Source organism: Saimiri boliviensis, chromosome 1 (assembly GCF_048565385.1).
Source record: "Saimiri boliviensis isolate mSaiBol1 chromosome 1, mSaiBol1.pri, whole genome shotgun sequence".
Taxonomy (NCBI): domain Eukaryota; kingdom Metazoa; phylum Chordata; class Mammalia; order Primates; family Cebidae; genus Saimiri; species Saimiri boliviensis.
In genome coordinates, this window is record NC_133449.1 from 114653864 (window position 1) to 114668011 (window position 14148).

At 52.3% G+C, this 14148-nt stretch overlaps 1 protein-coding gene across 2 annotated transcripts in view; it reads right to left on the reverse strand.

Moving 5' to 3' along the window:
* The window catches only part of DRC7 (dynein regulatory complex subunit 7), a 39011-nt gene extending 25193 nt beyond the window's left edge, over positions 1–13818 (reverse strand). Inside the window, exons 1-8 of one of the 2 annotated variants that reach the window (XM_039478344.2) lie at positions 13734–13818; positions 12700–12838; positions 12029–12159; positions 10472–10711; positions 9626–9800; positions 7031–7156; positions 5194–5388; positions 1941–2099 (exon numbers count right to left, since the gene is read on the reverse strand). In XM_039478344.2, coding sequence (XP_039334278.2) covers positions 1941–2099; positions 5194–5388; positions 7031–7156; positions 9626–9800; positions 10472–10674 — 858 coding nt within the window. In that variant the 5' untranslated portion in view covers positions 10675–10711; positions 12029–12159; positions 12700–12838; positions 13734–13818. Of the gene's footprint in view, positions 1–1940; positions 2100–5193; positions 5389–7030; positions 7157–9625; positions 9801–10471; positions 10712–12028; positions 12221–12699; positions 12839–13733 lie in introns of both variants that reach the window. The other variant, XM_039478343.2, reaches the window with a different exon arrangement.
* Positions 13819–14148: the final 330 nt, after the last annotated feature.

The following is a 14148-nucleotide window of genomic DNA, read 5'->3' on the forward strand; positions in this document are numbered from 1 at the left end:
ACCATCAGCCAGAGTGTGACCACCCACCTCGCCTCCCATCACCCCACCACTGAGCCCATTTGTAAAATCAATACAATGAGAGAGTCTGACTGGATCTGTGGTTTACAAATTGGACTCTTCAGGGCACTGGGCATCTGGGGTTTACTGGCTTTATATGTTGTGACTCTGGGTGAGGTCTCATTTACAGAAAGGAAATGGGAGACCAAGTGGCTTCCTTCTCTGCCTCCCTCTGAGAGAACTGTGACTGTCTTCTTGTTCATCATTGTGTATAAATAGGTCTGGACCAGAAGAGAAGCTCAAGGACTATTCTATGGAAGGAAAGGAAAGAAGAGAGTGGGGAAAGATGATTAGAAGAAGGATAGGAGTGTGGATGTTGGAAGAAGAGATGGGAAGATGCATGGGAGAATGGATGGCAGGATGGATGAGAGGAGTGATGACAAGATGGATGGATAGGAGGATGGATGGGAGAAGAGAGGGGAGGGAGGATGGATGGATGGGAGGATGGATGGATGGGAGGATGGATGGATGGGAGGATGGGTGGATAGGAGGATGGGTGGATGGGACAATGGGTGGATAGGAGGATGGGTGGATGGGAGGATGGGTGGATGGGAGGATGGGTGGATGGGAGGATGGGTGAATGGGAGGATGGGTGGATGGGAGGATGGATGGATGGAGGATGGCTAGATGGGAGGATGGGAGGATGGGAAGATGGGCGGATGGGAGGATGGGTGGGAGGATGGATGGATGGGAAGAGGGGTGGGAGGATGGATGGATGGGAGAATGGGCGGATGGGAGGATAGATGAATGGGAAGAGGGGTGGGAGGATGGATGGATGGGAGAATGGGTAGAAGGATGGATAGATGGGAAGATGGGTGGGACAAGAGATGAGGGAGGATGGATGGATGGGAGGATGGATGGATGGGAGGATGGGTGGATAGGAAGATGGGTGGATGGGAGGATGGGTGGATAGGAGGATGGGTGGATGGGAGGATGGGTGGATGGGAAGATGGGTGGATGGGAGGATGGATGGATGGAGGATGGCTAGATGGGAGGATGGGAAGATGGGTGGATGGGAGGATGGGTGGGAGGATGGATGGATGGGAGAATGGGCGGATGGGAGGATAGATGAATGGGAAGAGGGGTGGGAGGATGGATGGATGGGAGAATGGGTAGAAGGATGGATAGATGGGAAGATGGGTGGGACAAGAGATGAGGATGGATGGGAGGATGGATGGATGGAGGATGGGTAGATAGGAGGATGGGTGGAAGGATGGATAGATAGGAGGATGGACGGATGGGAGGATGAATGGATGGGAGGACAGGTAGAAGAATGGATAGATGGGAGGATGGATGGATGGGAGGAGGGGCAGATGGGAGGATGGGTGGGAGGATGGACGGATGGGAGGATGGATGGATGGGAGGATGAATGGATGGGAGGACAGGTAGAAGAATGGATAGATGGGAGGATGGATGGATGGGAGGAGGGGTGGGAGGATGGATGGATGGGAGGAGGGGTGGGAGGATGGATGGATGGGAGGATGGGTGGGAGGATGGATGGATGGAAGGATAGACAGATGGAAGGATGGATGGATGAGAGGATGGGCGGATGGGAGGATGGATAGGAGGATGAATAGATGGGAGGATGTATGCAAGTATGTTCCCAGTAAGAGTCTACAGCAAGGAGGACACCAGAGCTGCCCTGCATAGAATGGGCTGCCCCAGGCAGTACTGTGGACTGAGGTTCAGAGTCTATCATGAGAAGCTGGCTGACCGCCAGTGGGAGATTCCTGCAGGGCTGGGTAGAGGTGGGGGGTGGTTGTGAGGCGGACCTAGTTGGGGGATCCATACACACATCCCTTCCATGACCTGTGCCTCTTTTCCCATCCCTGGTAGTCCCTTCTCAATAGCTGAGCCCAGGGGGTTGAGGGCTGAGGACCCACCATGAGGCGCTCTTCCTCCTCCTTCAGCCGCTTCTCCTCCTGCGCTCTGATCTCCTGCTGCCTTTTCATCTCTTGCTCCTGTTCAAACCTGCTGCACAGGTCCCTGGGGGGTCTGATGGTGTACTTCTTAGGTAGCACCTTTTCCTCCCTCTTGATAGTCTGTCACCCCAAAAAAGAGGGAGGGTCAGTGGCCCTGCACCTGCCCATCACACGTGCCACTCTAAGAGGTAAGACCTGCCCAGCCAGTCCCTTGGACCAGGGAATGGCAGCTACTCCTAGAGCCTGTGGCCTTTCTAGCCCTAAATGCAGAGGGAGCCCCAGCTCAAGCTCCGTGACCTTGGGAGGTCCTTTCACCTCTCTGAATCTCGGGTTCATGGTGTGAGAATAATGGGAACTTTCTCCCCAGCCTCTTTCTGAAAAGTAAAGACAGAAAAAATGCCCAAGGGAGGTACCTGTGGGGCAGGAGCTCAGGAGGTGTGACTTTCTCCTCTTCCTTCCTCACCACCCACTCTAGCCATGACTTGGGTCTGATCCAGAAGTGGGGAGAATTGTCAGGAGTTGAAGTTTTCAGATCTTGTCATTGGAGGACCTCATATGTTGACTTAAAGAAAGAATTTGCTGGGCCAGGAAGGAGAAGAAACTGTGTGTGTATGTGTGTACACCTGCATGTGTACAAATGTGTGCGAGATGGCAAGAAGTATTCCCAGGAAACAGCACTGCAGAGGCTGCAGAAGTAGGCCTGTGACCATCATGAAGGAGAAATAGTGAATCTCCAGGGTTGAACATTCACTTGACCCGGGCTTCAGTCCCTGAGTCTCCATTTTCCCACTGTGTGACTTTGGCCACATTACATTACCTTTCAATTTCATCAACATACTCATCTATAAAATAAAAGTGACAATACCTACCACCCTGGGCCATTGTGGGGAGCAACGAGCACAATGGACATGAAAGTGGATTTTAAACCCGAAAGTTCTCTACATCTTTTTGTTACTGATATAATGTTGATCATTAAGCATTTGGCTGAGCTGAGAGAGCTGAGACGCCCATGTGGGAGCTCGGAGGCTTTTGTTTTTTTTTGGAGACAGAGTATTGCTCTGTCGCCCAGGCTGGAGTGCAATGGTGGGATCTCAGCTCACTGCAACCTCCACCTCCCAGATTCAAGCAATTCTCCTGCCTCAGCCTCCCGTAGTAGCTGGGATTACAGGCATGCGCCACCATGCCCGGCTAATTTTTGTATTTTTAGTACAGATGGGGTTTTGCCATGTTGGCCAAGCTGGTCTCAAACTCCTGGGCTCAAGTGGTTCACCTGCCTCAGTCTCCTAAAGTGCTGGGATTACAGGTGTGAGCCACCATGCCGGCCCGAGGCTTCTGAAGCTAAAAGCCATGGTGGAGCTTGTGCTCCACCTTCTCTTGGGGAGGTGGACCTGAGAGAGCAAGGCTCTCCTTGTGCCTCCCCTGCTGTCTCACCCTTCTCCCACCAAAGCACCCACCCTAGGATCCCTGGGTGCTCACCCAGGTATAACACAGGTGCACAGTGATCCCGCTGGGTGCCTCAGACCCCTGGCTTCTCATCCCTGAGCTGCAGACACCCACGGGAGCCTGACTCTGATCCCAGAGTCCTGGAATTAATTCACCTCATGAAGAGCATTTTCTGTCTGTAGTGTGACTATTTTCTCAACGTAAAGAGATGCTTTTGTGATTCTGATGATTAAAATTCATTTCAGGGGCCGGGCGCCGTGGCTCAAGCCTATAATCCCAGCACTTTGGGAGGCTGAGGCGGGTGGATCATGAGGTCAAGAGATCGAGACCATCCTGGTCAACATGGTGAAACCATGTCTCTACTAAAAATACAAAAAATTAGCTGGGCATGGTGGCGCGTGCCTGTGATCCCAGCTACTCAGGAGGCTGAGGCAGGAGAATTGCCTGAACCCAGGAGGCGGAGGTTACAGTGAGCAGAGATTGCACCATTGCACTCCAGCCTGGGTAACAAGAGCGAAACTCCACCTCAAAAAAAAAAAAAAAAAAAATTCATTTCAGAGTGTTTCGTGTGTCTGTAGCAGCTTCTGGTCCTTATGGAGTTCTTAATGAGCAGATCTAAAAACATAGCCACCAGCTAGTGAAAGGTTGGTGAGGTTTTGTGGGTTTTTTGTTGTTGTTGTTTTTTGCTGTTTTTGCTATTAAAAAGGGGCCTTGAGGGTCAGGCCTATAATCCCAGCACTTTGGAAGACTGAGGTGGGGAGATTGCTTGAGTCCAGAAGTTCGAGACCAGCCAGGACAACATAGTGAGAACCCCGTCTCTACAACAAGCAAACAAAATTAGTTGGACATGGTGGCACATGCCTGTAGTCCCAGCTACTTGGGAGGCTGAGCTGGGAGGACTGTTTGAGTCCAGGAGGTCGAGGTTGCAGTCAGCTAAGATCATGCCACAGCTTGGGTGACAGAGCAGGAGAGACCCTGTCCCCCCCAAAAAAGCAGGGTTGGGGGAGCTTTTTACCTTGGGAGTGTGGGACTGAGAACCAAATGTCTGTCTACTTGTCTGGGTTTTTTTCTTTTTTTCTTTTTTTCTTTCTTTTCTTTTTTTGAGACGGAGTCTTGCTCTGTTGCCCAGGCTGGAGTGCAGTGGCATGATATCAGCTCACTGCAGCCTCTGCCTCCTGGGTTCAAGCAATTCTCCTGCCTCAGCCTCCTGAGTAACTGGAACTACAGGCACACGCCACCATGCCCAGCTAATTGTTTTGTATTTTTGATAGAGACGGGGGTTTCACCATGTTGGCCAGGCTGGTCTTGAACTCCTGACCTCAAGTGATTCGCCCACCTCAGACTCCCAAAGTGCTAAGATCACAGGCATGAGCCACCATGTGCAGCCTATTTTCTTAAATAAAAATGGCTGGCTGGATTTTTATCAAATGCATATGGTAAATTTGGAATCGTTTGACTTAAGCTATAAGCTATGTGGCATTTGTGAAATTTACCAAGCGGGGAGGACAGTAGCTGAAACTGAGTTAGAACAGACAGACGAGAACAGCCAGCTTGGAAAACAGGGCTGGATGTGTTAAGACACCGAGGACAGATACATCGTCGGTGGTTTGACAAACTCCAGGGCAGTGGAAGGGCAGTGGTCAGGGATCTATGTCCACGTGGCCAGGGCCAGGAATGAGGCGGCAGGGATGGACGTCTCTAAGGATGGTACAACAGCACCGGGAATGTGCATTGTGCATCCTTTAGGAAACCTGGGCAGCTCAAGCCGTACCTCCTTGGGCTTCACGGTGAGTGGGCACACCTCCCGCGTCAGGTCCATGTGGCACAGGTCCTGCGAGCCGTAGCCGTTGACACAGTAGGCATCATAGCCGGAGCCGATGAGCATGGAGCAGAGCAGCGTGCTGAAGTCAAAGCAGTTCCCCTTCTGGTACTTGAGCACGGTGGTCGAGGAGTAGAGGTGCGAGGGCTGGTCACAGCGGGACGGTCAGCACAGCCGGGACCCCGATGCCCCAGCCTGTCCTCCCCACCGGTCATAGCCCACCACCTGTCAGGGCGGGGGCCAGGGCCAATCCGCAGGCTGGACCTGCTTTGGGCCCCTAACCCTTGTGGGGTCAGGGAGCCTGCTAAGAAAGGAACGGCAACAACCAGATACCATGCAATTCACCTTGGCCTATTATTTGAAGGGGCGATAGACTCCCTGATAGAGAGAACCGGGACTGCAGAAGTATCTGGTCTAATGCGCTCTGACTGGTGCATTTACTGGTTTGCTCCAATGTTCCCCTTTCCTCCTAACCCCTTTCTTTCCCCCTTTGTCAATTCTCCGCTGTCGACCTCGTCCTTCCTTCCTCCCTCCCTCTGTTCTGAAGGAGAAGCTGACAGAGTTGATCAGAAGCCCAAAGATGGGGTTAGGGCCATGGGCAACTGGGCCCTGCCCTCTCTCTCTTTCCCGCACCACTCGAAGTCATGGCAGGGAAGCTCTGAATGCAAGGGAGAAAAGAGGTGGGAACCAGAAGCCCAGGCTTGCTGTGTGTCCTCAGGCAAGTGGCTGTCTCTCTCTGGGCCTGTTTGCCCTTAGGGGCCCTCAGAGGCTGTGGCCTGAGCCTGGCTGAAGTTCCTTTTCCCAGACCATGCCTGGCTTCCCACTGAAGGAAATAAGGTACACAGCGGTCCATTTCCAAGACAAAGTGCCTTGAATTGGCTTAGGTCAGCAAACTACAAAACAAAACAAAACAAAACATAACATCCTAGCCCCTGCTTGAATAGCCAATGCCTGCGTGCTGGCCTCCTCCTTCCTCCCCATTCCCTACCGCCTTAGTTGCTCTCACCCAAACCAGAAAAGTTTAGTCTAAGATAAAAGTTTACTAGTCTGCAAAATAGCTCGCTTTGTCTGTTCTTATCAGCCTGCCCAGGTACATAGGTCCTAAGTCAAATACTTAAAGAGCCCCTGAGCTAACTAGGATTGCAATGCATTGTGGGATGCAACAAAATGCAGCAAGACAACCCTAAAGAAAACACCTAAAGCCCCTACCCAACAACCAATAGGCGATGTCTGGGAAGTTGTGACCCCACAGTACTCAGCCTATGAGAGACTGGGGGAGGGACCTGGGCACTAGGGGATAAATTGCTTAAAACTGTGCTGGGTGTGCCTGCACATCAGACACCTGATCTTGCGAGACCATCATTAAAAGTCTCACTTTCGCTGTTCTCCAGGTCTCTAAGTCCATTTTTTTTTTCCTTTGAGACAAAGTCTCACTCTGTCCCCCAGGCTGGAGTGTAGTGGTGCGATCTCAGCTCACTGCAACCTCCTCCTCCTCCTGGGTTCAAGTGATCCTCCTGCCTCAGCCTCCCAAGTAGCTGGGACCTGCCACCATGCCCAGATAATTTTTGTATTTTTAGTAAAGACGGGGGTTCATCATGTTGGCAAGGCTAGTCTCGAACTCCTGACCTCATGATCTGCCCACCTCAGCCTCCTGAAGTGCTGGGATTACAGGCATGAGCCACAGTGCCCGGCCTCTAAGTCCATTCTTTGGGTTTGGATGGATGAGTTTGTTTCTCCCACCATCTTAGGTCTGGTGGGCTCAAGCATCCAGCCTGTGAGTGGCACTTACCGGCTTGAGGGGGTCAGGCAGGGGCACCATGGTGAGGAAGTCGGAGACAAACTCGGCACAGCTGTCCCAGTTGTAGAGCTCAGGGTAGGGCATCAGTGTGGGCCGGAGGGTTGTGCTTACGAACTTCTGCAAGGAGAGAGATGGTGTCAGTGAGGTCAAGGCAATAGGAACCTGTGAGATTCAATGCCTGGTTGGGACCTTCCCTGAATCCACGGGGGACCCTCGAGGCTCCAGCAAATGCAGGAGGCCAGGCCCGCATACCCTGGGGTGGCAGAGCAGCCCTTGGTTGGGAAGATGATGCCCAGATCTAGTGCATGGCAGCCATCAGTGGTGCAGTGGCAATGCCTGGGAGGCCCCCATCATGACACTGGCACCCGGAGATGGCACAAGCATATTCTGAATCCAGACTTTGAAGGGCTTTGAAATTTTGTCGCCTGCAACCCATAGGGCACCATGGAGACAGCTGAGGCCCAGAGAGGGCTTGAGAGCTGCCTGAGGTGACTGAGCAAGTCAGGGCTGAATGAGGAGATGAGGTCTGTTTCCTGGGGTTCCTGGGAGCACTATGCTCTCCTCCCAGGAGTGATGCTCTCCCTGAGGCCTGTAGAGATTGTGACCTGGGGCCAGCTGATGGCCAAGTACAGTCTGCAGCCCCAGAGGTCAGCCTGTCCAAGGAAGGGCAGAGAAATAAGACAAAGTGGACCAGGACAGGCATAAGAACCTAAGCTCTGGGTCCCTCCTTCCAGCCCTGTGACCCAGATCATGTCTTGGAGGCTCTCTGGGCCTCCATTTCTCCATCTGTAGATGGAATGGCATGGAATTCATTCAGGGGTGTGAAACAGCTGCCCATGGCTGAGGGACCCTCAGACTCACTTTATTTGGCCCATGCGGCGATGTTTAGCATTTATGTCAGCTGCCAGCATTTGAAAGCCAGAAACTAAAAACCCTAGAAGAAAATCTAGGCAAAACCATTCAGGACATAGGCGTAGGCAAGGACTTCATGACTAAAACACCAAAAGCATTGGCAACAAAAGACAAAATAGACAAATGGGACCTAATTAAACTCCAGGGCTTCTGTACAGCAAAAGAAATCATCATTAGAGTGAACCGGCAACCAACAGAATGGGAAAAAATTTTTGCAGTCTACCCATCTGACAAAGGACTAATATCCAGAATCTACAAAGAACTAAAACAGATTTACAAGGAAAAAACAAACAAACCCATTCAAAAGTGGGCGAAGGACATGAACAGACACTTCACAAAAGAAGACATACATGAGGCCAACAAACATATGAAAAAATGCTCATCATCACTGATTATTAGATAAATGCAAATCAAAACCACATTGAGATACCACCTCACACCAGTTAGAATGGTGATCATTAAAAAATCTGGAGACAACAGATGCTGGTGAGGATGTGGAGAAATAGGAATGCTTTTACACAGTTGGTGGGAGTGTAAATTAGTTCAACCATTGTGGAAGACAGTGTGGTGCTTCCTCAAGGACCTAGAAATAGAAATCCCATTTGACCCAGCAATCCCATTACTGGGTATATATCCAAAGGATTATAAATCATTCTATTATAAAGACACATGCACACATATGTTCACTGCAGCACTATTTACAATAGCAAAGACCTGGAACCAACCCAAATGCCCATCGATGATAGACTGGACAAGGAAAATGTGGCACATATGCACCATGGAATATTATGTAGCCATAAAAAACAATGAGTTCGTGTCCTTTGTAGGGACATGGATGAATCTGGAAACCATCATTTTCAGCAAACTGACACAAGAGCAGAAAATCAAACACCGAATGTTCTCACTCATAGGCAGGTGTTGAACAATGAGAACACATGGACACAGGGAGGGGAGCACTACACACTGGGGTCTGTTGAGGGGGGGTGACCAAGGGAGAGACAGTGGAGGTGGGGAGGTCAGGGAGCAATAATATGGGGAGAAATGCCAGATGTAGGTGACAGGGGGATGGAGGCAGCACACCACATGGCCATGTGTGTACCTATGCAACAATCCTGCATGTTTTGCACATGTACCCCAGAACCTAAAGTGCAATAAAAAATAAAGTAATAAACGCCAGAGACTCCCACACAAATCCCAAGTCTCCTTTCATCTTGATCGAGTCTCACATAGTTAGGACTTACCATCACACCTGGCTAATTTTTGTATTTTTTTTTGTAGAGATAGAGGATCTTGCTATGTTGCCAGGCTGATCTCGAACTCCTGGCCTCAAGTGATCCTCCCACCTCTTCCTTCTAAAGTGCTGGGACTACAGATGTGAGCTATGGCTCCTCGCCAGCATCTCCAGGCCTGCATTTTCCCTGCAGCAATCAGAACCTGCCTCTTTGGGTGGGGCATGGGCTCTCCAGGCCACCACCGCCCTCCAGGGTCATCTGCACTGAGCCTGCTGGGGCCTGCTGGTGTTTGAGTTTATGTCAACCCCGACTAGAAGCTCTGTGGCCCACAGGAGGTCTGTGATTTGGCTCAGTGACCATGGAGAACCTGCCCCACTTCCCTGTGCCCTCTTGCTCTTCAGCCCCCAGGCCCCCGGCCCTGCCCTCCATGTGCCAGCCTTACGGGCACTTCACACTCATTCAGAGGGTGCAGGAAGAGGGGCACGCGGTCTGGGCACAGGTGGCTGTACTGGCGGGAGAAGTTGTCTGCCAGCTGCAGCAGCTGTTCCTCCTTGGGCGTGTTGGTTTTGTAGGAAACTGGCAACATGGAGATGTCGATGGTGTCCTTGGTAAAGGCCCTGTGGTACAACAGGGATGGCATTAGGGAAGCCATGCCTGGCACGCAGGAGCCCTGGGTCCACGGAGTTGCCACCGGTTCTACCCCTTTCTTGTTTAATCCTCACAGCTACTGAGGAGCAGGCACACTTTTATTTATGTATGTTTAAGAGACGGGGTCTTGCTCTGTTGCCCCAGCTGGAGTGCGGTGGCACAATCATGGCTCCCTGTGAACTCCTGGGCTCATGTGATCCTCCCACGTGAGTCTCCCATGTAGCTCAGACTATAGGCACCACCACGCCTGGCTAATTTTTGTATTTTTTATAGAGATAGGGGTCTCGCTATGTTGCCCAGGCTGGTCTCAAACTCCTGGCCTCAAGTGATCCTCCCACGTCTTCCTTCTAAAGTGCTGGGACTATAGACGTGAGTCACGGCGCCCAGCCAGCGTCTGCACTTTTAGATGGATAAAGGCACTGAGGCACCAAGAGGCTGAGTGACTTCCCAAGGTCACACAGCTACTGGGGGGAGTGTGGACACTCGGCCCAGGTTATTTGAAAGCAGAAAGCCTTTACTCTTCACTGCCTCGCTCTAGCCCCTGGTCCCCCAACCAGACCAGGCGCCACTGCGCTGCCTGGGTCCTCCTGTGCCCATCCCCAGTCTGCCCTTTTCAGGGCCCCCACCCTGCCACACTCACGGGAGCTCCGCTGAGACGGGGATCTGGATCTCGGACAGCTTCTTCTCCAGGTCTCTGAGCGTCTCCTGCGTCAAGGTGGTTTCCTCCTTCCGCACCTCGACTGGCCTCGTCATTTTCTCCGTCCTGGCCCGTTCAGCCCGCTCGGCGGCTTCCTCCCGCTCGGCCGCCTCCTCCTCCTCCACCTTCTCCCTCAGGACCTCCATTCTGGAGCGTCTCTGGCTGTCTGGAGATGGAGTGTCACTGTGGGGAAGGGTAAGTATACTCCATGGCCGACTGTCAGACCAGGCAGAAGCCACCAGCACCACCGGGACATCCCCAGGAGGCCTGGGAGACGGTTTGGGGGAGGTTTAGAGCACAGAGGATGGGAGTGATTCCCTCTTTGACTTCCTTTCAAAGATGGAGAAAGTCTCTGTTTGGTGCTACCCCGTCTGTAACACTATCTAATCCTGGAAAATATTCCTTTACAACAAAGACAATACAGGCCTCAGGTTGGGAGCCGTCATCACATCAGGGCAGGGCATTTGACAATTTGCTTTTAGTACATCTGACAGTTATCTTTTTTTATTTTTTATTTTTTGAGGCAGGGTTTCACTCCATCATTCAGGCCTGGGGTGCAGTGGTGCAATCATGGCTCACTGCAGCTTCAAACTCCCAGGCTCAAGCAATCCTCCCACCTCAGCCTCCCTAGTAGCAGAGACCACAGGCAGGTATCACCACACCTGACTTTTTTTTTTTTTTTTTTTTTTTGGTAGAGACAGAGTCTGGCTATGTTGTCCAGGCTCAAACTCCTGACCTTAAGCAATATTCCTGCTTTGGTCTCCCAAAGTGCTGGGATTACAGGCCTCAGCCATTGTGCCAGCTGACAGTCATCTATGACAAGTTCTGCTAATGCTGTGAGGATTACTATAGTATTGGTAAGTTTCCTATTTAAATAAATGAATTGGCTGGGCACGGTGGCTCACGCCTGTAATCCCAGCACTTTGGGAGGCCGAGGAGGGTGAATCACTTGAGGTCAGGAGTTCGAGACCAGCCTGGCCAACGTGGTGAAACCTTGTCTCTACTAAAAATACAAAAATTGGCCAGGGGGTGGTGGCATGCACCTGTAATCCCAGCTACTCAGGAGGCAGACGCAAGAGAATCACTTGAACCTGGGAGGTGGAGGTTGCAGTGAGCCAAGATCATGCCACTGCCCTCCAGCCTGGGTGGCAGAGTGAGACTCTGTCTCAAATAAAAAATGAATAAATAGGTTGAAAGAAAATCCTAATATTAAGGTGATATGAACTATGACCCACCCAAAAATGAAGATAGCAGGTGAATGATATCTCACCCAACCAAACTGGAAACTGAGGCATAGAGTGCAAGGTACCTGCCACTGGGGCATATAAACAGGGAGTGGGGGGTGGGGGTGACACAGCCTGCTGTCTTTTGGCCAAAGCCTGTGTCGGCCCAGAGGACAGGCTTCACTCAGTGATCCACGCAGAGACGCTACATGTGCTCACCATATGTCCTGCGGCCACAGAGCAGAGCCTCGCTGAGCAGGGACCGCTAGTCACCTACCCAAAGATCCAGTCTCCTCTCCTGCACGGCAGTGCCCCAGTTGCGTGGGGGGCAGCAGTGTGCCTGGTTTGAATTGCTCAGCCTCCCAGATCCTCTTGCAGCTAGACGTGGCCCTGTGATGTGACCTGGTTCTGGCCAATGAGATGTGGGCAGAAGTTATTGGGGAGCCCTCTGGCCTTCTCCTCCTCCCACCTGGAACATGGAGATAAAGTGGGAAGTGGGGCAGCCAACGTGAGACCATGAGGTGACCACACACAAGGGCCAAAGCTGCCTGCTAAAGATGGCAGGGCAGAGAGATGGGGGAGCTGGGGGTCCCCAGCAGTGCCACAGAGGCCTGGAGTGCCACCTCCAGCCTTTCCTTGTATGAGAAAACTCAGCCTTACAGAGGCCCCTGTTCCGCGCCACCCAACACCACCCCAGCTGATCCACTATCTGCAGCCTCCCAGCTGGGATCTTTCCATTTCTCCCCTGGAAAATCTTTTCCTTACAGCAAACGGGTCCAGAGAGGAGGAAAACAGATGGAACCCACAGAGCAAAGGGGGTGAGTACTGAGGAGAAAAAAGCAGAGTTCCCCCGGCTTTGTCATCACTCCCCACCCTGCGGTGAAGCCAGGAACAAGAGGGCAGAAGGGACCAATAAAGGCTGGCCCCAACACCCCATTCCACACCCACCCGAGCCGCCTTGGCCTCTTGGGGAGGTGTCACTGCCAGCAGCCAGGACCGAGCCTGGCTGGGAATCCTGGCTTTGCCAATAGCTCCTGCTGGACTCTTGGGTCACTCTCTGCTCCTTTCTGTGTCTCAGTTTCTCTTTCTGAAATAGGAAGGGAAAGCAGATATTTTCTGTCCAGTTCTGACATTCTGTGCTCTGGGACTCAGAAGTGCATGAATGCTTCTCTGGCTGGAGCCACCCAGGGCCCAGGTGGGCCAACACCATTCAGGATCCCAGATGCCCAGGGGAGAGCCTCTGGCCAAGCAGCACTCCCCAGTCATCAGATCCATCTGTCGGCCTCTTGGGCCCAGAGGAAATGAGCCCAGGGAGGGCAGTCATCACCATTACAGGCACCTACAATTTGCTGAACACCTACTGTGTGCCCGGCCCTGTGCTGAGGGTTACACGGAGATCATCTCACTTTTCCTCCACTGACTCTACGAGGCAGACACTTGGGACACCCCATTGCAGATGAGAAGACTGAGGCCCAGAGAGGGTAAGTGCACTGCCTAAGGTCACAGCTAGTAAGTGGCAGGCTGGGATTTGAACCCCTGTATTTCTGGTTGTGAACCCTGTGCGTCTCAGGCTGGAAGAGATGTGAGATGGGGAAGGGCTAGAAGGGATGGTGGGGGTGGGGGAGTGGGGGACAAGGAATAAGTAGGACCGAAGAGAAGGCCAAGGTGTCCCAGACCACCAGCAGAGGCAGAGCTGGGGAAAAGAACTGACAGCACCTTATTCCCTACACAGGCGGCCTCTTCAGCTACAGCCCAGAGTGGGGCAGGCAGTTTTGTCTCAAGGATTTGGCTCCAACCCACAGACCCTCCCCTGCACCCCTTCTCCACCAGCAACTTCCTCTTCCCCAACATATACACACACACCCCAACAACTTCGCCAGAAAGATCAGGGCAGGAGGCCCCCAGGCAGAAGGGGGCCACCAGCCTCCCCTCTCCCTGCCAGACAGGGTCCAGCCACCCCCAGTCCCTTGCTCCCTCCTCACCCCTCCGAGGACAGCCTGTGCTAGCTGTTAGCTGTCTCCATGGTAACAGCCTGGGAAGCTGAGAGCCCATCCTGGGAGAGGAGGCTTCTGGGAAATGTAGTCTTCCAAGGTGGTGTGGTCCCTCTGCCAGTGGTGCGCTGGTATAGTGAGGCATCAACTCGTTAGCTGTTAAACTTTCTGAAATTTTTGTGAAACACAGCCATTATTAAAAATTAAAGGGACAGCCAGGCGCAGTGGCTTATGCCTGTAATCCCAGCACTTTGAGAGGCTGAGGTGGGTGGATCACAAGCTCAGGAGTTCAAGACTAGCCTGGCCAATATGGTGAAACCCCGTCTCTACTAAAAATACAAAAATTAGCCAGGCATGGTGGCGTGCACCTGCAGTCCCAACTATTCGGAGGCTGAGGCAGGAGAAT